At 35.3% G+C, this 25,718-nt stretch overlaps 3 protein-coding genes across 3 annotated transcripts in view; 2 read left to right on the top strand and 1 right to left on the bottom strand.

Annotated features, from left to right (window-relative positions):
- The first annotated feature begins 980 nt into the window (after positions 1-980).
- LOC129000817 (class E basic helix-loop-helix protein 22-like) lies at positions 981-9,397 on the top strand. Its single transcript, XM_054427842.1, has 4 exons — positions 981-1,188; positions 6,472-6,623; positions 7,026-7,314; positions 7,553-9,397. Exons 2-4 carry the CDS (start codon positions 6,472-6,474, stop codon positions 7,664-7,666), a joined length of 555 nt encoding a protein of 184 aa, XP_054283817.1. The 5' UTR covers positions 981-1,188; the 3' UTR covers positions 7,667-9,397.
- Positions 9,398-10,796: 1,399 nt separating this feature from the next.
- Positions 10,797-21,664, bottom strand: LOC129001797 (inactive peptidyl-prolyl cis-trans isomerase FKBP6-like). The gene is made up of 9 exons (XM_054429239.1): positions 21,495-21,664; positions 20,446-20,552; positions 18,298-18,520; positions 17,105-17,384; positions 15,935-16,121; positions 15,335-15,544; positions 14,172-14,283; positions 12,543-12,629; positions 10,797-12,042 (listed from the first exon to the last, which is right to left on the bottom strand). Exons 2-9 carry the CDS (start codon positions 20,526-20,528, stop codon positions 11,809-11,811), a joined length of 1,416 nt encoding a protein of 471 aa, XP_054285214.1. The 5' UTR covers positions 20,529-20,552; positions 21,495-21,664; the 3' UTR covers positions 10,797-11,808.
- A 337-nt stretch (positions 21,665-22,001) lies between these two features.
- LOC129000869 (mediator of RNA polymerase II transcription subunit 16-like) overlaps positions 22,002-25,718 on the top strand; it is a 28,247-nt gene continuing 24,530 nt past the window's right edge. The window contains exons 1-2 of the mRNA XM_054427924.1: positions 22,002-22,106; positions 24,292-24,438. Of these exons, the coding sequence (XP_054283899.1) occupies positions 22,039-22,106; positions 24,292-24,438 (215 nt within the window). The 5' untranslated portion in view covers positions 22,002-22,038. The remainder of the gene's footprint in view (positions 22,107-24,291; positions 24,439-25,718) is intronic.

Raw genomic sequence — 25,718 nt, forward strand, 5'->3', positions numbered from 1 at the left:
CGAATCCTTGGTCTTTATTTTGTTATAATACTATTTTAACATCATCTGGCCACTTTAACCGGCTAAAAGCAACATAAAGTTGACCATGGGTGAACACAGGTTTTTTTTTCAAATAAATGCCAAATTGTTGAAGGTTTGGCCTTGCGCTTTATTTATAGTAATATCGAAAGCTAATCCCAATAGGAATTGAATCCCTAAACTTAAACGGCATAAAGGGATCTTTAGATGTTAGTTTTATTTTTGGCATGAAAAATATGTTCCCTTTGCCTACTCCAGTAATTACTTCTAACTTTACACTTTTTTCAGACATACCTATCACAACCAATCCTATTCCATTAACTAATCCAGACCCTTAAACTTGGGAAAAAGTCTATATTTCAGCTTTATAATAGTATACATATTACAGTACATATTACCATATGCTTTAAATAAAGTTAAACCACATGTTTTCAAGTAAACAAAGCAGACATGACCTGGACTCCCATGTTATTTAAATGTAAGTTATTTTATTACGTAACAACCTTTTGGTGCACAATTAAGAAAAATGAATAATTTTCCCCAAAACTTCATGCCCAGACCTTTAAAATGAGACCTCTCCCAGCTTTCTACGGCCTCCCGTTCGCTCACAATTTCATTGTAAAATTTTGGGCTTACGGAATTAGATATATAGATGAAAGCAAATATTTTCAAAAAACATAATGTTTTCATCCAAAGCCGTTAAAAACGTGATAAAAAATTAGTAAAGTAAACAACTTTTAGGAATGTTGAAGTAACTACTCGAGCTTGTTGCAGAACCCAGCTCACCGCAAACAATTGCAAATGCTCAATTCAGGGAAACACTTGTTATAACAAGATATTGACGATCGCAGGGTGAGATGGGCGGTGGGTGGGAGAGAGGGTAGCGTTGCCTAGCAACCGTCTCTGTCCCTGGACCACGCCATATGTTCAAACAACCCTCCCATCTAGCGGCGACCGACGGAACTAAGCATCCAAACATCAAACAACCCTGGCACATAGGATGTCTCACAGCAAATTTAAAGTGTTTTAACTGATAAATATAGTTTTTCTACTGAGTTTAGTGTGGATGGACTTGCAGTGTTTGTTGCGGAAGTTAGGTTGGCAAGACTTGGCAAGCTACCCCAGCTCTACTGCTGTCCGTAACATTGTTTGTGGTGCATCGCTCGTAAGGTAGGGATTTATTTTGCTTTCCCTATAATATAAATTAGTTTAGTAGTTAATTTACTGTACGATGTATCAATAGAAATTCTAAGAGTGGAGTTTTTTGTGTTGACAGTTTAAAGTTGTCTGTCTTAACTGTATTGTTAAGAAATCTGTATTGTAACATTGAGTAGATGCCCCATGATTGTAGCATCACCTGTACAAAATAAATTATTTAATTGTGTATGTATCAAATGCAGAGTGTGTTAATAAAATATTGAATTGATTTTCGTAATTCTCAATTTAAATTACATTGCTTTACTGTATCAATTTCGATTCTGATTGCAAATAGGTTTTTCTAAACGCAAGACAGGACCTCGGTTCTATTTTCTAATGTTATCGACTCAGTTTTTAAATCTTCCCTTTGTTGTTTTAACAAAACTTGATTAAATTATTACAAACACACTCTTGATCACGTGTAAGGTACCCGAATTTGAACAGCAAAATCATATACCCTACAAAAAGAGACATAATTTTACAATTTGCCTTTGTTATATTACGAATTTCACCTAAATTTAAGCTATTGTGGTATATTCTTGTGTCTGTTATTCTTACAGATACATCATTATTGCATTGTATTTATTGTTAAGACATACAGCTTTGTGGTTCATTAATTGATATTATGGTTGGATAGTGTGTTTGCAGTATTCATGCCAGTGGAATTTTGTAGTTCTTTTTGCAAGGAATGGTTTAACATCTGATGTATTTTTTTGCCCACTAATTTGAAAGAACGGCTGGGCTTAGGAGCTTGGTAGATGTGCCTAAACAATGTCTTGGTCCGTAGATGAGCCATCAAAAGAGAAGCGAGGTAAATTCCCTCAAGGCTCTGCCCCAAGCAGCGCCCTTTAAATTTCCCATCGCATATTATTCTTATAGAGAAAAAAAACTTCATGATGGAATGGCCTCTAGATCGTCTGAATAAACTAATATATGTTTAAATTACCTGTTTTCTGTCAAACCGATCGACGTTGGTAGTATGATGACTTGTCCCTACTAATTTAAGAGAACGGCTGGGCGTAGAAACTAAATACATTCAGCTAAGAGGAACCATAATATATACTAATTAGAACTGGAACTTTTAGAGGACATTTGAATAACATCTAAATATATATATATTAGCAAACAAAATGTACCAGGTTTACCAGCGATACTTGGCAGAAACCACATAAAAAACATCTAAATTGCATCGAACAGTAGCCTTAAAATACCAAAAAGGTTACCCAGCTACATATAACACTGTTCCAGCTCGTAAACTATGAAAAGGTCCAGATCAATTGAATGCATTTGGATCGTGAAATTCATAAACTGGTTTGATTTTCTTTTGAACCCACAGAGATGAATTGTCTTCTGAAGAAGTTAATTGTGTTCCTGTCGTGACGCACAGCATCCGATCACGAAAATCTTCCCTAAAATGTGCTCTCGACGGTATAAAGATTACATATACAGTATACAACAGTGGCCTATTTGGACTTTGTCCCACTTGCTCTCGAATGAATTTTTTTGTAAAAAATTGCAATTGAACGGTGAGGTTATTTGCACTAGAGTGGTTACCTTCTGCTGACTTAATAGGAAGGTTGAGCTCCTTCAAATCAGATCTCATCACACTTTGTATACAATTTTGATGAACGATATAACAACGCATCTAAACCTCACTACAGATAGCATTCGGAAATACAACAGTGCCGTCGCATCTCACCTAATTTGCATTATTTGTTACTTATTATTCTGTATCCATTATGAACGTGGTGGTCCCCAACTGTTCAAGATCAATAGCCAGATTCACTAAAGTTATGGTCTACTCCATGCACAAAATATCAAAGAGATACTATACATGTACAACTCTGCCATGTGTTAGGTACGGTGAGGCAATGGACACTCATTCGCATAACAATAATTGTCAAATTTGACATAATCCTCATGGCAAGATTTCACAGCGAGATGAATCAATTAGGACAGAAGTACAGAATGATGTCCGTGTCCGACGTAAGGAAAGGAATCGAAATTGCTGCACAAGTATTAGCCCCCCTTCGAAGTATGATTGTTACTGGCTCTCTGGAAAAGACAAACTTATACTTGTATCAAATAAAAAAAAATAATCTCCCTCCCACTGGTGAAAATTTTGTAAGCCTACGGTTTACAATCAAAGATGGCAGTTCTCTAATAAGATCCAAATACGATCTGAGGTTTTTCTTTAAGGATATGGAACCAGTTATCATTAATATTAACTCCTCTACCAGACAATAGATGATAATATGATATTATCCAAGTGTTTTAGTATTTATTTCTGACCATGTACTCGCGTATTTCGTCACTAACGCATCATTCCTTCAGTTTGCTTTGGTCACTTTCGAGGAAAAAATAAGAATCGTCAGCAGAGGACGGTCCAGAAACAACAAAATGACGATTATACTCGACTTTTACGACGCTGATAAACTTAGGATGCCCGGTGCTTATGTTTAGGCGGACTATTTATTAAAACCCCAATTGTCAAGAACATCTGGGTCCAGTTTCGAACCACCGAAAATTTGCTGACTTTTCTCATGATCGAGCTGGCGAGCACACTGATTTTGTTAACTGCCGTCTCGAATCTGCCATCAGGGCAGTCTTCCCCCCCCGCGATGTGTCCTTTGTCCAAGTAGGGGTCTGAGGACAATTGGAACTAAAGTGAAAATCGATACCGCATCATGGGGCAGATCATGGACCGTAGTGTGGGAGAGGCTATTGTCCCTCGAACTGACACAAATGTTGCCCAAACGAGCTGATTGTTCCCGCAAAACTATACTGAAGAGCATGACGTTTAGTTGTAAGTGGATAGTTTTTCTTTATCTTTGATGAGGCAAAATAGGACAGATCATTATTATTTGGCATGAAATAGCATAGAACTTAAAATATTGCAATTCTCTAAAAGTATGGTTTTTTAGGCTGGTAAAATGTTTAACCGATCAACAAACTACATAACAAATTTGGTAACCGATCAGGGATAATTGTGTAAAGTTGGTGATAAACAGAGTTAAAATTTGCACCAAAACATAAATTTAAAAACATTTTAATAGTAAGTTTTTAATTTTAATCAATCGATTTAACTATGGACTTCGCCAGAAAAAAACCACATCACGTAAATCATGTAACTTAATTACTATAAAATAAAGCATAACTTAAAAATAATAGGAAAGTGTGTTGGTTAAAATTGTCTTCAAACCAAATGTAAAATATCAGAAAACAGAATTCCACGAGAATAAATAAACGGTATCAGCATTCTGACACATACTTTCTCCCATAAGCTCGTCAACAACCTTTATCATGCATGGGTAAGCGGTGAGAGTAAAATATATTTTATAGTTGATAACCTTGAAGAAAGCAGCCGACCAGTAGACTGGAATGGGCCTTGTCGTTAAAAACTCAAAACGCACACACATGCAAAAAATACACAAAAGTTGCAATAACTTTTGACCCGTAATTAATTGTTACAGCAATGGTGTGTTGAACTATTTTACAGAATCATAAGGACCATAACATATTAATTTGAAACAAAACCAGCTTTTCTCCAAAAATCCGATTTTCGTTGTTATTTTATGGAAAAATAACATAAGTTAGTTACAATAACATTTGAACCGTAATTTTTACGTAAATGGGATTTGTACCATTTTGTTCAGAATATAAAGGACTATAACATACTATTTTTTTTTTAATCGTTCGGGCCATTTTCGAGAAAATCCGATTTTTCCATTATTTTATAGGGTTTTACGGGAAAATCCCCATTGAAAATCAAAATTTCAAAAAAGATAAAAACGTTCTGAATTTTAAGGACCATAGCATACTAAGTTAAATAAAACCCGGCTTTTTTCTAATAACCTATTTTCGTTATTTTATGGGGGCTTTATGGGAAAATAACATAATTTACTATAACTTTTGAACCGTAATTTTTATAGAAATGGTAGTGAAACCATTTTGTTCAGAATTCAAAGGGCTACAACATACTACATTTTTATCAAAAATTGTTCAAGCCATTTTTTAGAAAATAAGATTTTTCCGTTATTTAATGGTTTTTATGGGAAACCCATTAAAAATCAAAATTTCTAAAAACACACACACACACACAGACATCACTTCGAAAACTACTTTTTTGGGTCTAGGGGCACCCAAAACGGATATATCCACTCAAAACTCAAACTCAAAAATTTTGACAAAAACAATACTTTTCTCCATATACTATGGTGTAGGTAGGGGGAGAAAGTAAAAGTAGCATGACCTACTTCAGCAGAATTTCCAGAAGCTCTTGGATAAAATAAAGAGGATTGAAGTTCTTTTAATTCAAAATCATCAAATATTTTTAGAATAGTGATCTATGCTCTCACAGGATCAACAACTAACAATTGGATGGTCGCCCTTTCAGAATAAAAAATTGACTATAGGCCTACACAAAAAAAAAATTATAATAAATATAATAATATAATAAACTAGCTGACCCGGCGAACTTCGTATCGCCTAAGTTATAGGTTTCCCCTAAGACAGACCGATGGAAAGAAAGTACTGTTACGTTTAATTTTCAAGATGATCTCGTTCGCATCGCTCAATCACGTCCTGGTTGAAGTTCGTTCGCTACGCTCACTCACCTTTGGGTTGGAGCTCGTTCGCTACGCTCACTCACCTTTAGGTTGGAGCTCGTTCGCTGCGCTCACTTGCCTTCAGGTTAGCTCGTTCGCTACGCTAACTCGCCTCCAGGTTGAAGTTCGTTCGCTACGCTCACTCACCTTTGGGTTGGAGCTCGTTGGCTACGCTCACTCACCTTTAGGTTGGAGCTCGTTCGCTACGCTAACTCGCCTCCAGTTTGAAGTTCGTTCGCTACGCTCACTCACATTTGGTTGCAAATTAGCTGTTGTCATAAATGTAAAAGAAATAATAGTGCTGCACCCTGTTGGTAATCCTTGTAACTTTAATGCTATTGAACATCATAGAACAGAACCAACATGTTTAATTGAAACAGCTGTTAAGATTCATTAATTCCGTTTCTCATAAGGTTAACATGGGAAACTCCAGAGCCACTGGGGCGGAGCCCTTTTAAGAATTTCGAAACGGGAAATAGTTTACGTCCGATTCGCATACCTACAGAATTTACACACCAAATTTCATAACGATCGGTGAAGTCGTTCCGGAGGAGTTTGCAGACAAACACTGTTACACGAGAATTTTATATATTAGATATATTTATTGTAGGTACTTAAGAATCATATATATGTTTGGAATTTTTTTTAGATGGAGAGTGGAACATACTTTTCCAGTGAGTCCAGCCAAGTTCCTGGGCGTCGTACCCCACTGGGGGCCATGGGACTGGGGGGCTACTACTACCCCCCTGGACCTCCTTCAGATGAGAACACTCCTGAGCCTAGTCCCCATCACTCTCACAGGTAAACACCCAAACCAGTACCAAATCATTTCATTCATCGAGACAGAAACGTTTAATGCTCTTCTCTTCATACTGTATGGAATCAGTTGTGGATCGTATTATTATGGAATCATTTGTGTAATATTATTCTATCAGATTTATATTTTAACTTATTTAACTTTCTTATTTAAAATCAAACCATCTCCTATCAAAACTATTAATAGTCACCACATTTAAAGGTTTGACACATTCATCTTCATACCTTGATCTATTGCAAAATGATGAACTTATTCCATGAATTCTCGCAAATCAAGTTTTATAATAATTCAAATTAAGTTGAATTTTTAGCTCTGCTATTTAAGAAAAATTAGACAGCATATTGAAATAAAGATATCAGTTTGAAATTAATTCTCATATGTTTCAGACTGACTCCAAACCATCTTGGTGGGCCTGGTAGCAGCTCGTCAGGTCTTGGAGGTAAACCGAAAAACCGTCAAGGAAAGTCAGTCCGCCTCAACATTAACGCTCGGGAACGACGGAGGATGCATGACTTGAACGATGCTTTAGACGAACTTCGCAGCGTCATTCCATACGCTCACTCCCCATCCGTCCGCAAACTATCAAAGATAGCAACGCTTCTACTCGCCAAGAACTATATTCTGATGCAGGCCAATGCTTTGGATGAACTTCGCAGACTCATAGCGTATCTTCAGGTAACGATATTCTCTCTCTTTAAAGCAATAAAACTTAAAAAAGAATTCAGCAATGTGACCAAATCAAATTGGTTTCTTCACATACCTTTATAATTGATTAACAGTTACGTCTAAGGAAAATGTCGGCCTTAGTCAGTAAAAAGACTACAATTCGCGCCACTCAACTCCATTCATTTATATACCTAGTGCATGGTCGCCATTTCAAGTAAAAGTATTAATTGTTATTCCTCATTTCCAGGCACAAGGCCCCATGTCTATGCCCCCAGGGTTCGATCTCCAGGCCAATCTCTACCCAGGCAAGCCTCCGTCCTCCCCTCCACCACAACCACCCTCTGAGCCACCTCTCTCATGAACTAATCAAGACTGAAATTGCTACAGACGCTAAAGCACTTTCATGTATGTTCTAGTCAATTAAGTTCCTCCTTGCAGCAATATTTGCCAACAGTTATATATTGATTTCTACGAATGAAGAAGACTTGCGCCAAGGACGTAGCACAAACTAGAGTTATTATTTATCGAATTATTTTGAAATGTTTCGAGCACTGTACAGTTTGAACAAATAGTTTGGTGTGTTCTTATGAAAACATTCTGTGAAATACTAGCCATTCTATGAAATGATGATACATTATAACCTTCCACATTTACCTTACATAGCCTAAATTACCGAAAACAAGAAGTTATCAGTAAATTATGGTCTGCATTGAGTTTCGTCTCAACAAAGGAAGTTAGATCAAATCCGAAACTAATGCCATGTTTCTCATGTCATCCAATACTTCTAGCCAGGCCACTCTTATTAACTGGGGAAAACAGTTAGTTAATATGAGGGAACTCACTTTTTTCAAAAGGAACGTTTCATGATGTTGGACTCGGATTTGATATAGCTTGCGTGGCTGTGACGGTAGCTCAGCGGAGAACCTAATTTAAGGACAATGCTCATTATTCCTTACTGAATCCCAGCCGAACCAGACTATTTTTTTCAACTGCTCTGTAATTTCTATGGATTTGTCTCCAAAATGATAAGGATCAAAGTTAAATTACCCTAAATTCGGACTTTAAAACACTTGTCACTGTAATTTATGTTGTAACTAGTGGTTAATTTAATTTAGCATATTTTTTTCCTTAAAAAAATTGATGGGGCGAAATATAATGAAAAAAACTGACAAAACTGTGCAACCAAATAGTAGTAAGAAAAACAAATTTATGAGTAGATTTTCACTTCTAGTTACTTCTTGAGCAAAACTTGATTAGAGAAAAAGCTGAACTGATCCAGGAAAAATACAAACCATAATCATGATGTAATTTTCTTATCTTGGGGAATGGTTGCTGATGTCAAAGAAAATTACAAACTAAGGGTCCCATAAGAGTTGTTTTAGTTTTTTTTACAAATGCTTTGCTATTGACTTTTGTTGGGAGGGTAAAGTTTATTCTTAATTGGTTTTACTGCTGTAATTTTTTTCATAGTTTTAAACTGAATGTACATTGGCTTAAAATAAAATAAGAAAAGGGCCAGTTTCAAGTTGTGTTCTTGTATTTTCTAAAACTTTGATCACTTTTCATTGGAAGGTATTCTACATTTGTACAAAAATTCAAAATACCCCAAACAGACTAAGCAAATTTCCATTTGTCTCATTGGATTTTTACCAAAATGTTTTTTAAAAAAATGTCAGATTTAATTCCTTCTTTGTGGATCCCTTTAAAAAATTCTCCATCAAAATTAGAACTATAGGTCGGCCGCTTAGAAAGCGACCTCCTCCAGCATTGGTTTAGCATTAGCACGCAGGTCGTTTTCTAAGCGGCCGAACTATAGAAATTTTTCTTTAATCAAACCATTTTACCTCAAATGGTAAGTTAACTGCTTACACCAGGTCTACGATTGTGTAGAGAATATATTTAGTAGGCTCAATATGTTCAGCAGATTGTGGATGTTAATAGTAAGCAATTTTGTGTGATAAATAAATGTTGTTTGTTTGATTACATAGAATTATTTATTTTGATAGCATTTAACTACGCAACGTGATAGCAATAAGATTGTCCATAAGTTAAGCATTTTAATTGATCTGTGCGTAATTTTTTTAATGGTTAATGGGTGAAATAGCAATAAATGAAGAAACTAATATATTGTCGCTTATTTCACTACCCTATATGATAGCATAGGATTTAGATAGACATTACACCTATTTAAAACACTCATTCTTTAAAGTACCAAAAAGTTAGTTTTATTGTTTTATATTAATTTGCCACGATCAACTTAAATGGTAATTTCAAAAGAATTTGGTTGAAATTAACTTAGTCCATTCATTTTCTACTTTCTATACTCATACAAATGTTCATGGCATCAATGGTTGTGTGATTTGTCCTTTCAACACAGCAAACTACAATATTTGTCCACTTTTCTACGTCATTGAAATGTCTTAACATTGTGAGAGTGAGGGAACTGTTTACATAATGATTTTATTACTAGCTAATGTTAAAATTTTGTTTGCATCATTAATTTCAAACCCCCAATAGCCCAATAGCAAATGACATCTGGATCCAGAAACAATCTTCCTTGGAATCAAACCAGCGACTTCAGATTTGAAGGCAAGTACTATAATTACTCAGCTACCCAGCCTCAAACTATTTTGATGAAAAGTGGTGGTAGGTGCGTGGGAGGGGGCGAGGTGTAGGAGAGGGGTTGGTGCGGGAGAGAGGGGGGTGTGCGGGGAAGAGTGCAGTCATTGGAAAGAGCAGGAAAGAGGTGCCTTGGTACTGCGAAACATCTGGTTACTGCTCAAGCACCTGCTAGTGTGTCTGAAGAGAAGGCGGATATAACCACTTCCCGTCCGGAACATCAAAAACCATATGTGGACATATCCTTCACCCGTCCTTTATCGCCAAAGACTTAGGCGGAAATATCCGTCACACGTCCGCGAAGGGTAAAAAAAAACCCTTATTTCTGTAAAAATTACAGGTTTAAAAGTTTTTGCAACTTATTTTCTTAAAAACCAAGTAACTACCACCGCTTGGTAAGTGTTGTTGACAAGCTAATGGGAGAAAGTATGTTAGATTAGTGATGCCCTTTATTTAAACTTTAATACTGTGACAATGATACTTTTACTGTTGGCTGAACAGTCCTTAAATAAGCAGACACGACTGTAATAGAAAATGAGCTATCACGTCAGATGGAAACGTTCCTTTATTAGCCCTCATATTCGGTAACATTTTAAAATACAGCCCTAAAACAACAGAGTAAATGCAGTTTAGTAAAAGTGTGTTAATAAAAGTTAAACAAATTATTTGAATACACACATTCCAAACCTTTTCAGATTTATTTTTAGTTAGCAAACATACCTATTTTGTTCAATCCAAAACAATTATAATCCAGAGTAATTTCATTATATAAATTTAACTAACACGCAGAAACACATCTACCTGGCTAGCTGCTGCTGTGGAAGCTGTTCTACAGGAAACGTGGATTAGACAAGCATAACAGCAAAACAAAATCGGTTTTGGAAAGAGAAAATGTATTTACATTTATTTCTCTTACATAACAAATTAACAAACATGAAAATAAAAAATTCTCTTAACATAATAAAATATAAAACTTGTGAACCAAAGTCAATTAGCCTACGTTCAAAAAAGTATCAAGTTTTTAACATTCTAAGGCAAAAAACAACTTGAGTAGACATCACTTGTCATTTAAAATTACTTAGGTCCATACCAGTTATATAACTATTACAGAAAGCCAAAAACTCAGCTTAAGCCTTTGAAAAAAGTTTGGACTCAGATTTACATTAAGTGATAGAACCAAAACCCTTAAAATCCAAAAGAAACCTTATCAATCAAAATCCTTTTGTTATTACAAAGAGGTTTAGGTTAGGTTTGGTTAGTTTTTTAATAATAAATATAAAGATTTTTTAACTACGCCACAAAAAAGTGAAATTGTTTTCAACTTTGATTTTGTCATCCTCTAATATACATTTTAATCATAGAATAGCCTAAAGATGTGAGGTATTTACTTGGTTGTTTTAATTAATTAAGTTATTGACGAATAAATTCGATTAATTTAGAAACACATGAGCTAGAGTATAATGATTTTACTGAGGAAACAAATTTGTTGTGCCAATACTTGAAACTAAACATAATCAACTCTTGTTATTCCCCAATGTGTTGTAAATGTAATTTCATTGACAATTTGAATTTTTTTTTTATCGAGCATTGTGTCTGTATTTAGGATTTTTGTGAGGATAGCATGCTTAACTGAGTGGAAAAGAGTCTAAAATTGCATAGGAAACACAAAACATTGGAATATTTCACAGCTACTGACAGAATGTTTAACTCGGGAAGGTATGAGTTGCGAAGAGATTCAGGCCAATTTGGACTCTTTTCCATTCAAATATTAATAAGCCTACTATCCTAAAAAAATCCTAGACCCTTGTGCTCTATGTAACGTCCATGTGTTTTAATTTAGTTTACATTGTCAGGGCTTTCTTTGTTATAGAGCTGGTATTCAGACTAATCTTTGTAGTCGGCCGGTTTTGTGATGTGGATGACTCTTCTAACACTGTCAACAATTCTTGCGTACAGCCCCAAAGCTTTCGCTTCGTCCAGATAAACTCTTTCTTCTTCACCGGTAAACTGCTGGTCTCTCTTGAAAATATCCTTTCGTGAAGAATCATCGGCAAAACACTTCAACTCCTCCCTGACTGTGTCCCGGAACTGTGCCTCACTGTCATCCACTTCGGTTATCTGAGAAATAGAATTGTTAGTAACGAGCAGTAGTGTAGTGTCAGACAAAACAGGGAAAAATGGTAACTATTGTTGGGAGTAAGAATACAAAATCTCAATCCAAACCGCTTTAACTGTTGTATTTTTAGCGATTTATAAGAAAAAGGCTATAATATGTCAAACAGAGTTTTCTTCAATTTATATTAATATTCTCTTGTATTTCATAAATAAGATGGATCCTACTATAAACATAGATCTCAGTTAGTATACAGCCAATCTCCAAATATGGAGATCCAAATATTATAAATAGCTGAATTATTGAGTAATGTATACACAGTATCTTCCATAAACTCAATAACAATAAACGTAAAAAACCAACAATCCTCAGCCTCTCCAAGCTTTAATTACTACATATTTGAATCTCGTTCATAACCTTTTGCCTCTTTCTTTGAGTCATTCAATTTTTGGATTAACATTTCTTTATACAAAACAAAAGATTGGTCAACTATTGAATAACCTACTTTCACAGTAGAAGGAGCCATGTTTCCAAACGCTCTACGCATCATTAATTTCTCTTCCTCCATAGCATGAATTTTCTTCGCCTCAAGCTGGAACCATAAAAAAAGCTATGTGAGATGTTGTGGCAGAACTTAAATGTTTGTCAGAGAGCCCTAGGCCCGTAACACTACTGTTTTTTATGCTGATAAGCTTATTAATAGACAACAGACAATTAATCTTTATTTGCCCATCATTTTGAACTACTTTTTTAAGCTAAACTCAATGCCGCAATCCATTTTTTGTTATCAAGTTTTATTTATGAAATATTGCAATTTTTTTGTTAAAAATGTCAATATTTCAAAATAAAAAAATTAAAATGAAAAACGGATCATGGAACTAAGTTCAGCTTAAAAAAGTAGTTCGAAATGATGGGTCACAACACCCCCTTCATATTTAAAATAATTTATCACATTTCAAAATGGCGGATCCAAGATGGCGGCCGAAAAAAATACATCAGTCATAACCAAGTAAAATAGGTCGACAATTACTGGTAGTGTATACTTATTTTTATCTAGCACTATTTTGAGTTTATGGTCTTAGTTTGTAAATGCACAATGTTAAAATGGGCTAAAAATAAAGTTTTAAAAAGCCCTCATAACTTTAGAATGAATCAAGATTTTTAAAAACGAGTTGCGGCATTGTAATCAGGGTAAAAATGTAGTTCGAAATAATGGGTCACAACCCCACCTTTACATTAAAAAAAAAATTTTTGCATCCAATATGGCGGATCCAAGATGGCGGCCGGAAATGACCACCTTGTCAAAATGAAGTACCTACTACCCAATGTTTGGAAGTGGTCTGGGATTGATATTTGAAAAAATGTAGAAAAAAGTTGGGGGGGGACAATTAAAACTCACCCTGTATATCAAATCCAATGTATGTTTGTTTGTCCTTTATGGACTCCGAAACCGCTCGACAGATTCTAATGAAACTTTCATGCATTATTAAGCATTATTCAAGGATGGTTTTTGTGAAGTTTGGTGCAGATCCGTCAAAAGGGCTCCGCCCCAGTGTCTCTGGAGTTTTCCATGTTAACCTTATGAGTATTCATATTTAAATAGAATTAAAGAATCTTAACAGCTGGTTCAACTAAAGAATTTGATTCTGTGATGTTCAATAGCATTAAACAGTTAATAGGTTTAACAATAGGGTGCAGCACTATTATTTTTTTTTTATTTATGACAGCTAATTTGCAACCAAAAGGTGAGTGAACGTAGCGAACGAACTTCAACCTGGAGGCGAGTTAGCGTAGCGAACGAGCTAACCTGAAGGCAAGTGAGCGCAGCAAACGAGCTCCAACCTAAAAGTGAGTGAGCGCAGCGAACGAACATCAATCAGGACGTGATTGAGCCATGCGAACGAGCTCATATTGAAAATGAACGAGCATTTGACATAAAACCACATTAGGACAGGACGACGTCTGTCGGGCCAGCTAGTTAAGAATATTAGTCAATAACCAATCCGTTTGCTTAAATTAAAACCTATAACCTTTGTTGAAGATTTAAGCTCGAGCTGAACGAATCTAAAGTCTTGTATTAAATGTTGTCCAAATGCTGTATGTTGTACAACTAGACCATACTCAGTTTGCTTACATCTTTCAGTGCCTGAGAAATAGCCGTCTCCTGTGGCCGCAGCCGCTGAGCTCTCAGCAGATGATCTTTGGCAGCCCCATACTCTCCAAGCATCATTTTCGCATACCCCCAACTAAAAATATGAGAGTTAAAGTCAAAAGTCAAAGTATTTATTTGCACATAACATTTATGGGTTACAGCAGGTAACATCAAACTGGTGCATCGTCATAACATTTAGAAAAAAGAAACAATACAACTAGCTATGACACAAATAAACATCTAAATATTTAACAAATTCTTCAACACTTTATATACTTAATTCTAAGAGGAGCCGCTTCAAATAAGACTTATATCTAATTAAATCTAGCTGCTTTACATGGTTCGGTAATTTATTATACATTCTTCTACCCAGCTCAAAAGTTGAATTAATTCCCCTTCGATAGTTACATTGGTCAGTTCTAAAATAATTGTTTTGCCTAGTAAAGTAGTTATGAACAGAGCTATTAGTTAATTGTCGAATAGAGGATTAACCCTACGACACTTTTAGCTTTGTTCAAGGAAAGGCTTCAGGCGGGATTTTGATTTTTATAAGAGGAAAGATAGCAGCTAGCTTAAGTGAGGAAAAAGTTCAGATAGGCCATTGTACACATTGAAAAAACAGAAAATAGACACAAAACACACAATATTTGTCAACGTTATGTATTAAACGCTCTATGTTTACACTTGGTAAAGCCTTCAGGTGAAAGTATTGAGTGTTTTGTGCTTCCAATGTGTACTATAGACTATCTGTTTTTTTTTTGTTTTTTTTAAGTAACCTAGCTTACTTTCAATACTGCAGCAATAAGGTATTGAGAAATGAAAATGTTTTTGCTATAAGGACAAATTATAGCAACTATCAACTTTTTTTTAATGACACTACAATTTGGGGTTATAGCTGTATAAAATAAAATATTTAAGTTTTGAATCACATTACCTAATCAAAAATATGCTACATCAACATTTTACTATATATTGGTGGATATGGGGGCATGAGATAAATTATTTGTGATTCTAGGGGGCATGCAAAAGAGGTTGAGAACTCCTGATATAGTTAATAAAAATTTAATAGCAAAGGCAGTTTACTTAAAAATGTCGCCGTTCATTTATTTGAGACTTATAAATTGTAAATTTGTCATGACACTTACAAGTAGAGCAGTTTGAATTCAGAGAACACCTTGCTTTTATCAACGTTGATAGCGTCTGCGACCAATACACAAATACGCTTGTAATTTTTTAGATTTTTGTAGCATAGGCAAGCGTTTTTGTAATACTGTATCAAACGAGTATTTCTTTCTTCTTCCTCCACATCGTCTGCCAATCTTGTATTATGCATCACGTTGATTGCTTGACGGTATCTGAAAAGAAGATATTAATCAATGTGAAGTACCATACGTTCATTTCACCTATTCACTTGGCAGTAGGAAACTGAGATAGGTTACTGTTCTTTTATTTCCAAGGCTCTCCCCCGGAATTGTTTTTTACATTGATTCAGAATAGGCCTTTAGGTAGTGGCAATATCACGTTGAAAAAATCCATTAGTGATCAGTGGGATCTGAATTGAATGCTTGCTATAGTTGGACAGTGGCAAGTGAAAATAAATACACTGTATTTATGCAAAGGCCATTTCCTATTAGGAAAATGGCTACAAACAGTCTGTATCCGGTTCACTCCAAGAGAACCTTATAATCGTCATATGAGTCTTATTTAATACAACTTGAACTTATTGAGACGTAGTAAGCACTTACTTATCAACGGCAGCCCTGTAGTTGCCATTGTTGAACAAATCATTACCAAGCAAGTGATGCTTGTTGGCAATCTCCTTGGTATTTTTGAATGCCCTTCGTTCATACATATCAAGTTCATCTTGGTTCTCGACTACGTCTCCACAATCTATGAATCTGTGGAGTTCCACAATAAACAAGACAGTTGCATCTGTAACAAAACAGAACACAATTAAACTACCAATCCATCTGATAGAAACAAGCCTTGCTTTGGTACATTGCTAGTCCAGGAGATAGTGTTTCACGGACGAGTCAAGGTTCTTACCAAACAAGTATGATAAACACATTTCAGACGAGTGTCATACTATTTTTGAATATTCTACCCTAAACTAAAAGACCACACACTGACTTGAAGGGCTCACTAGGACTACTATCAACATTTTTTAGAAGTTGTGTGTTTGTTTATAATATATACCCACTGCCAATAAAAAATATACTCCTTAATAACAAACTTTTTTTAGCGAGTATTCCATATAGAGAATTAGCCATTACTATTTTCCCTGTAGCAGCAAACCTAATGTTACACTATTAACTCAAATTATCTGAATCAATTGGTACCAGACCCCATTTGAATAGTAATCAAAAATTTGGATGATTAGATTAGCGAAATTTAGAGTATTTTAAGGAAAATAGGACGAGTCATGCCAAGTCAAGTTTATGTTAGTGCGATCGCAGAACGCGTCTGCGACAATTTCTCGAATATTTACAATTTGGCAGCGATCATAAAGGAGGGAGACAATGACCATGTCTACTCTGTTGCAGGAAACGTTTTTAACATAATAGAATCGGAATCGAACATTTCTGGAATCATCCCTATCCCATAATTAATAAAAACCAATGTGGTTATTTCACTTTAGTTACTTAAGAATATTCACAATTACTAAAGTTACCAAACATTTTTTTTTATTTTCCAGACGCCCATAATTGTAATGCAAAGAATCGTCTTATAAAACTAAAAATATAAAAGATGTATATGAGCTGGTATATCAAGCAAAATTACTGTTGTACGATATGAAATCCCATTTAACTAAGCAGAAATCAAACAATAGTTTTTGAGACAAAATCCATACAGAATAATGTGGAGAAAAAATTGTCTACGGCAAAGATAGATGCGTAATGAAAATATATTCTAACCGGGAGGGATACGAGGAGGACACCCCAACTTTCCGAAGGCCAAGTCCGGGTGTATGAGTACTTCAGCTTTCTCCCCCTTCTGCATGGTAAGGATTGCCTCCTGTAGCCCCGGCAACATTTGAGTTTTGGAGAAGTCAAAGGGAATAGGATCGTCTTTCTCTCCTCCAGCCTGCCACAATGTGCTATCAAACGGGACCTCCGAATACTCAACGTATGCTTGATACCTCACATAGACTACAGCGTTGGGAGGCACTTGGGGACCCACTCCACGTTTAACTACCTGTAAAATAGAAATCTCACATTACTTTATTCAACATTACAGGTGAAAAATGTTCAAAAGGTTTTCATATGGTGTAAGAGGATATTAGTGAGAAGAGCAGGCTCTTGGCCTGAATGAAGACCTGAATGGGAAAGCCAAATCGTCACAAAAAACACAAATGTACACTAACTAACAGTAAATAAAACATTAACTTAAATAATATTTAAATGTCACTGTCACATTTTCAACTACCTATTGTATGAGTTAAAGAGATTTTTCATCAGGCCTAGAATCATGTTGTTTTACGATACGATTAACCGTTAGGCTGCTGGGGCTTGTAAAAAAAAACTTGTTCTGGTGTTTTAGCTTATTATAGCTATCTGCCATTTGGGTTTTTGGGGCCTCCTCCAGTACAGAGGGCCAAAGCTGTTTGCAGCTGAGGGCACTATTCACCCTGGACCCAGGCCTGCTTATGACTTCCTTGATTGAACAGTTCGACAAAGGAAAATTTTTTTTCTGCAACTCAGAAGGTAATAACAGTAACAAAAAATTTTGCATACTGGGTTGCAGAAGCCTGGAAAAATTTTTCAGATAGACCATGTACAGTTAGGAAATCATGAAGGAAGTATTTTGGTAAACAATAGTTATATAGGAAAAACGTTCATCCTCGTTTTGAATCTGAAACTGATGTGAGGGAGCCCATTACACAATACGAATAGGCTTAATAGTTTTTATAGGCCTCTAGATTTATAGAACAAATAGAATGTTAAAGTAAATGGTATGTTAATCATGTTACACTACAGTAGCTTATTATAGCCCATATTTTTTAACCCTTAAGGTTTTGGGAAGGTAACAATTTCATTCTACATGAAATCTCTATCATCGCAGATTGATAAATCTGTTTTAAAGAAACATATAAACAATGGTTACTTACAAATTTTTTCACTTTTCCGTCTTCCCTAATGTCCACCATTTTTCTACGGAACTTATCAAATGGTGTACCATCTTCTGTATCTTCAACATCAATCATGTCCAAATTTATAGTGTTTTGGATTTTCTCAAAATCAAAACAAGATTCAGGAGAAGTCCATTCCTGATCTTCTAGATCTTCATCAGGCTTAATCTCAAACTCAGTTTTACGATTGGCTAACAATTCTCTGAAAGAAACAAATTTAACACACAATAAGCAATACAATAACCAGTGGAAAAGCCCAGTTAAATTTATAAATTTTGAATTAAGTTTTGGTTTAAACACTGTAAAAAGGCTGTATCGTAAGCAAATATCAATCATCTGTATTCTACATTTTCTTATGTGCTGTTTGGTGAGAAGCTTCAAGCAAGTAATATTCAAAACTTTGTAGTACTAGTGTTGTGATAAGTAATGAGACAAGGAAATTAAATAATCATTCCCAATAAATAACTGCAGGTAAGTAATAATGAATTTTACAGTATTGTTCACTTGAAAAATAAAATGTGGAACATTTGTTGGCAAATAGGACTACAACAACAACGGCACTGCATAAAAAGTCACTTAGGTATTATATTATATCGCTAAAGAGCTATCACCCGTTTTCATTGACCCTGTGAGTGCCATCGCGACTCGCTCCAAGACGCACCATTGTCGTAGCTTGAGTGCCAAGACGGCCGAGATTGTGCTAGAAATGGATCATCTGTCCACTTCCATTTGTATATTGCATGGCCTACTCTTGGGTTTAAGAACCAAAACGGCTTCAAAATGTTCTTACCGCCAACAAACCCTACTCACACCCGCAATGTAGTAGACTTTGGAAATAAGTTATAAACAATAATTTATCATTAAAATGCTCCTCCGATCCTGTTATACGACAACCTGATCGATATGGTAGTTGAAACGTAAAACATTATGTGATAGGCATAGGCATAGTGTATTAAATTTTTTTTCGTATCATCTAAAATGTGTTCACTTTAATTACCGAACCTATATAATAAATATTTTTAATTTAGCTAATTAATTTGTCTAATTAAATGTTTAATTCAATTTGAGCAAACTTGGTCTCCTGGTACTGTTCTTTAAAATAAATATTTGAATGTCAATGAATAATTTAAAATTAGCCTATATTTTAATTCAAACTATAGAAATGAAAATAAATTTTACAATATTTCTGTCAATTGTCTCATGTCAATTGTTTCTACATTTATTGTAACTCATATAGGCCTAAGTTAAGTTCAAGTAAAATTAGTATTTTACAATGCACAATCTAATAATCTACCAAACAAAACAATTTGAGTCCAAAAATGTTAATAAAACAAGTACAGTATTTTATGATGATATTACTAAACGGGTAAATCTTATGAGGGGAAATGGCTGTAATTCCTAGCAGGTAGGCTAAGTTATGCATGGCAAACCTCAAATACTGCGGCCCTCAATGGGTTAACATTTACTAGACCCTTCTATAAAGTGGGCTTTGCCTGCCAATCTCTTACAGCAGAATCTACTCAAAAGTAGACCTATACGATATTAAAAGGTTTAGCAAACAGGCCACTTATTCCTGACTGAAGAAATAATTGGGGCTTTTTTCTTACAACAGACACATTACATGTTAAAAATTTTCTTTAGAGTGGGCTTAGTGTACATAGTATACCGGTAACTATCTGTAATTTATCTAGTGTAATATGACATATAGGCCTAATAGTTTGTATCAACGAACACAGATAAAACACTGAAGGATTCAAGTAACTGTTCTGAATTTACTAATCCGCATATGTCCAGACATGTTGACATGTTGTTGTCCAGAGATGTTGGCAGACATTGCCAATTCAAACCCTGAAATAGCTCTGGTGTTAGTTTACAATATGAAAACCAAACAAATCACAGTAACCTAACCATAGGCCTATATATCAGCTTATATTTTTAAATATTTCATGTAGGCATACCTCTCTAAGCCCCTTCACTTTCTTCAGCCAGTAACTGTTAAAGCACACTGTACATTGCCTTTTAAAACACCTTAATACATATAAAAATTAAAGTAGGCTACTGAATCTGTTTAATGTGGATGCGCAATGAAGTATTCTAAATTATAGAAAAAGTGTGCTAGTTACTCACTGCACATGCAGTCCTCCTTTTATATTCATAACTGGATCGTTCAAGTCATCGTAGTTTGGTTGCCTTCCTTCGCTTACAGGCATTTTGAAGCCTAGTCAAAAAAGCTCCTGTAACACAAAAGTATTTGTTGATGTTTCTATTTATTTGATTTTTTTAAGTAGTACCTACAAAGATTTACCAATTTGACTGAAATACAATTCACAGGTGTAACAGGTAAAGGGTATCCTAACTGATTAATAAGTTACATTTGACAACTACATTTTTACTGTGTGAAGATTAAATAAAAATAATTAATTTCAACAATCTGTGCTTTGGTACGCCAAATTCTTGAATATGGCTCTCCAGTGTGGAACCCCCACCAGAAGTTTCTCATAGAGGAACTAGAGACTATTCAAATTGAAGATTTTTCCGAATGGTGGGTGTCAGGAACGGCTTTCTCTATCGTCAGGTTCCCATCGAGGAAGTATCTCGTGATCTGGGACTCCAAACTCTGCAGATCGCAGATTCTCCGCTGACGTACTGCTGTCAAAGATCCTTAACCCTAACTTAGCAGTGGCCAATGTTAGAAGTGGGGAATGGCCAACCCATTTTGGCATGATTGACTGTCCCAATATGCTGAGCTGGATCCTGTTTAGGACCCCTTCAGCCACTCACTCTAGATACCTGTTCGCTAGGCAGCAACATCGTACCAACTACACAGCAATCGACACGATGTACCGACTTCAGAGATCTTGCAATAGCGTCGCTGACTTTTTTGTGGACAGTATAGGCCTACCAGTGCCTGTTTTTTATTACCTGTGTTATTAGTAGCCTAAGCCTTACTTTCAGAATGATGGTAAAATTGTTATGTTTGAGAAAACTGGATGTTAACATGCTCAATAAATAGATCTGGGGTAATACAGGTCGCACATAGTAGGCCTAGTAAGTAACTTAAAGGCCTATTTTCTTCAACTAAACCTAGGCCTAGGCCAAGGCTTAGTAAGTTTAGGGCCTACATTTGGCTGGACTAGGAATAATAAATAGAAACAAAAAATCAACATGAAATGTACCTCTAGGCTATTTAGAAGTTTTAAAAATATACAGTAGGCTGGTTGTCCAAATTCTCTAAGTTAAAACACTGGTGTCCACGTAATTGTGCTGTTTTGGTCTACTTCACTAATCACTACTTCTTTTTACTTTAAACTTATGTCTTATGTCTGCCCTACTTTCTTTTCTCTGTCCGTCTAACAACAACAACTTCCTTCTTCTTGAATCTTCATGTTTCAGTTTCAGTGTTTCAGTTCAGTTTCACTTTCACTTTCACAGTTTCACATTCACAATCACAACACAAGTCCGTCCACGAGGTCCAATAATGGTCCAATCCAATACTAAAACCAAACCAAGTCTACATCATATCATCGCCAACATCGCCAAGGCTGTGTTAATTTTGGGGTTATGGACTGGACTGGACTGAGCTGAGTATAGATTCAAATCAAAAGTCGCCAAAGTCAAAGTCGGTGTCAAGCAAGACTGTCAAGTCAAGCTAAACAACGTAAACAAAAATAACTGTTCCCGTCATTAGGCATATACTACACAGAATATTATTTATCCATTATGGATTTGGTCTATGCCTTATATAGAAAACATAACACATCTGCGAAGATACACCCTGAATTCGAAAGGTAGGTAACCTTTTTCTTTTCTTCAGTCCAAAAGTTACACATACATAGGTCTAGGCTATGTTCACTAATTTCACTGACATAATATAAGGGTTCATTTGATTGTATGGCCTTAAGCCTAGTCTATTCATGTTCATGTTCGTATAGCCTATAAACTGCATTCACAGTTTATAAGGTTCTAACTTAGGCTACAGTGAATAGGCCTAATCTTAGGCCTTGCTTAACCCTCCAAGTGTCCATAGTTTAGGCCTTAATGTCCACCTATTTTTGGCGCATTTGCAAGGTTTTATTAAAACGGATCTGAGGAGCTTAAAACAATGTTAATTCTAATGTTCTATATACCATTTTGTTTGGAAAATCATGGGCTTCAATATTATATATAAAACATAAGGAACATTTTTTCAAAAAAAAAATTTTTAGGTAAAAAAAATATAATTTCGAAAATTTTCAAAAAAAAAATAAGTTCGCGCTCAATGAAATTGTATAAATTATAGGCCTATAAATATTTGAAAATAGCCACTTTGTTCTAAATTTTATGAGGATTACAAATATATAATAATATAAGGAAGTATATTTGCAAATAAATAAGTTATGGGCAAAAAACTGATTTCAGTACATAGCGTTTAGCTAAGAATGCATAGCCTAACCATAGCTAGGAATCTGGCTGATAATTTACATCAATATCACTACCTACTTCTTCAGGATCATCAACCAGCACTTCAAAACCACTTAAATCTTCTTATAATGCACCACGTATATCACTACTTTTGATTTTTAACACTAAAACAATGATAAACGTAATAAAACACATCAGTCATCGGTCCGGGGGAACCTAGCTGTTTACAAATACACGCACGTCAGCTGTCTGCTACAATATTTTCGGAACTAAAATGAATAGCGCTTAGAGACAGACCTCTGGAGAAAGCTTAGAATATTACGGAAAGAACGATACCTAACTCGATCCAGTTCAATCCGATTCAGTCAGTCATAGAGCCTTCGCCGTAAACGATGTCTGCGTGTCGAAAAATCGACAAGTAACACTACACAAAGTGTGCTGCTTGTCGAATTTTCGTCAAGTAACACTGGGAGGGTTAACTTAAATGACTATAACTTTTATATCATAGCCTACATTAAAGTATCATGTAGACTCAATGATACCAAGTTGTGTAGCCTAAGTTTAACTTAAGCTGGGTTTTCCTAGGCGCGTAGAAGAGATTAACATGGTGTTCCGCTCCGCTTCCATTTATGCTATTAACTAGTTACTCTAGTTCTTAATATACAAATAACTACAAATTAAAAACATTTACAATTTATATTTTAGAGTTGTTTTTTCTTGATTAAGGCCCTGAATGAACCATAGCCTATGATTTGGAGCTCTTAATGTCCTGAGGGAGGCAATTATGTTATCTCTTGTTGAAGTTTATTCAGCAATTCAGTGTTTATCTCTTTTCCAGATCCCATGACAAAATATTATTTTTTCTTATTAATGTCTAAATCAAGGGGGAGCCTACTATTTCTCTTACTACTTACAATCTCACTATTTTTCAAACGGTCCCAGAAACCTGTAGGGTTTTCACATGAGGCAAGCTTGTTAAAAAAGAATATTTTCTTAGCCTCTTGGATCATGAAATTCAAACTACTATTTCTTATGGTTTTATACTCATACCAGTCTGAAGAATCTCTGGTCCTCCAATATTTGTTACAATGTTTATTTTCAACAATTGACAATTCTTTAATTGCTTCATTTATCCAAGGAGCTTTTTCCCGTGTTATTTACCTTCTTACAAACAATAGGAGCAACCTCACCAAACACTTTCACTTTCTCTATATGATCAGTAATAAAATGCTCTACCTCATCAGGAGACTCAAGCTTGTACACACAATTCCAGTTAGTTTCAGCAATTAATTCTACATGCGTGGGTTCGTACGTGTGTAATCCATTAGAACCTAACTTAATATGTGGCTTAGCTGATGGGAGAGGCCCACCTTAAATAAACAGTGGCAGTCTTAAGTTAAGTGGGAGTTGACAGCATTAAGTTATTGAGTTACCTAAATAAGTTTGGGGATTGTCCATTACACCTGTCCTGCTCCTTATTAAGTTACATTTTAGTAGGCTATAGAGGTGGAGGACACATATTGTTCTTTTTAAACTTTCATTTTAGTTTAATAAGGAATTTAAATGTTACAGCTTGCATGATGGTGAAACACTATGTTCTGTGTCAAGTCAGAACATCGTGGCATTTACAACCCGTACTGAGCTCGACGATGTATCAGGAAAGACTTGGGGTTCACATGTTTACGTGGCAGATCTGAACACACCATGGTTCAGCCACAAGTAAGTCACTGGTGTTTACACCCCATTGTTTAAAACAAAGTACAAAAAATTGTTCTCCTGTTGTAGGAAGAGCTCCTAACCGTGGAAGTGTCTCTTTTTCTAATTAGGATATTGCTTTTCTTCCCAATCTAGTTACACTTTACTATAGTTGAACAAATTACTGTAGACCTATATAAATATGGCTGGCTATTATGTGGCTGGAGGTGGAGAGATTACTTAAGAAAACCTAAGCTATGCAGCCGAGAAACAGGTGCACAAGAGATCTTGAAGCACAGTGTGTTTATTTATCTACATTGCCATCATTTTTAGGCAATTAATCTGTTAAATGTTTACATGACAGACACATGGAATTTGCTAAGTAAGCCTGTTTATTCTAAGGCACCTATAAAAACCTTGTAGACTCTCATTTCTGCAGATAAATGCTCACGCGGTGGCACCAGAAAAATAATGTGTTTCCAATAAGCAAATATTCCTGCCCACAATTCACACTTTTCGCTGCATTGCTGAGAATTAACACCATGCTCTACCTCAAGTTCACTTATAATTCGTACAATATCAAGACTCAACATGCACAAATAGCCAATGTTTATTTATGCAAGCTATTTATGCAGTCTGTAGAGGACAATAGAAAAGATTAAAGTAGTCACGGAACGGAGCTGCTGTTCCGCCACCATCTTCCTAGTAGGCAAATACCATCACAAGCCTTTTAGTAATAAGTACCTAAGTAATATTTTTGGTAAATAATGGTAAAATAAGAAGGCCCTAAATACAAAATATCTTATTTTTTACTGTTGTAAAAATAGTTTCCAGTCTATTTCAAAATTTAAGACAATATTTAAATAACTTCTTGATCAGCATTGTACATGTTATTAAATTTACGGAAAGTAAATAAAAGAAACGTCTTATAACACTTAAAACATATATTTACGCTAATACTGTTACTCACAAGATGGTAAGATATACAAAGAAAGTGGTGATCAATTTTGATTGGACACTCCAATAGAAATCAATCACCACTTACCATCTTTTTTGTATATTTACTGTCTTGTGAGTAACAGTATAAGCGTAAATATATGTTTTAAGTGTTATAAGATTCTTCTTTTATTTACTTTCCGTTGATAATATTTAGTTAAAAATTAAAGAACAGGGGAGCCATGTTGTAATTGGAACAGCCTTAGCTATTAAAGTTTGGTATATCCATATCCGCTATATTGTAGTCCTACTTGGTGTAACTATACCAACTAATCTGTTAAACATGACAAATGTAAACAAATACAGTC

This window comes from Macrosteles quadrilineatus, unplaced genomic scaffold (assembly GCF_028750875.1).
Source record: "Macrosteles quadrilineatus isolate MER2022 unplaced genomic scaffold, UCM_ALF_1.0 Scaffold_8__2_contigs__length_117827958, whole genome shotgun sequence".
NCBI lineage: Eukaryota > Metazoa > Arthropoda > Insecta > Hemiptera > Cicadellidae > Macrosteles > Macrosteles quadrilineatus.

Excerpts from the sequence above, each read along its gene's own strand:
- LOC129000817 (XM_054427842.1), top strand. The coding sequence starts at position 6,472 with ATGGAGAGTGGAACATACTTTTCCAGTGAGTCCAGCCAAGTTCCTGGG. Across the intron at positions 6,624-7,025 it reads AGTCCCCATCACTCTCACAG|ACTGACTCCAAACCATCTTG; the intron begins GTAAACACCCAA and ends CATATGTTTCAG. Across the intron at positions 7,315-7,552 it reads GACTCATAGCGTATCTTCAG|GCACAAGGCCCCATGTCTAT; the intron begins GTAACGATATTC and ends CCTCATTTCCAG.
- LOC129001797 (XM_054429239.1), bottom strand. The coding sequence starts at position 20,528 with ATGCCTGTAAGCGAAGGAAGGCAACCAAACTACGATGACTTGAACGAT. Across the intron at positions 16,122-17,104 it reads TCCTCCTCGTATCCCTCCCG|ATGCAACTGTCTTGTTTATT; the intron begins GTTAGAATATAT and ends GTTTTGTTACAG. Across the intron at positions 14,284-15,334 it reads GAATTCAAACTGCTCTACTT|TTGGGGGTATGCGAAAATGA; the intron begins GTAAGTGTCATG and ends TCATATTTTTAG.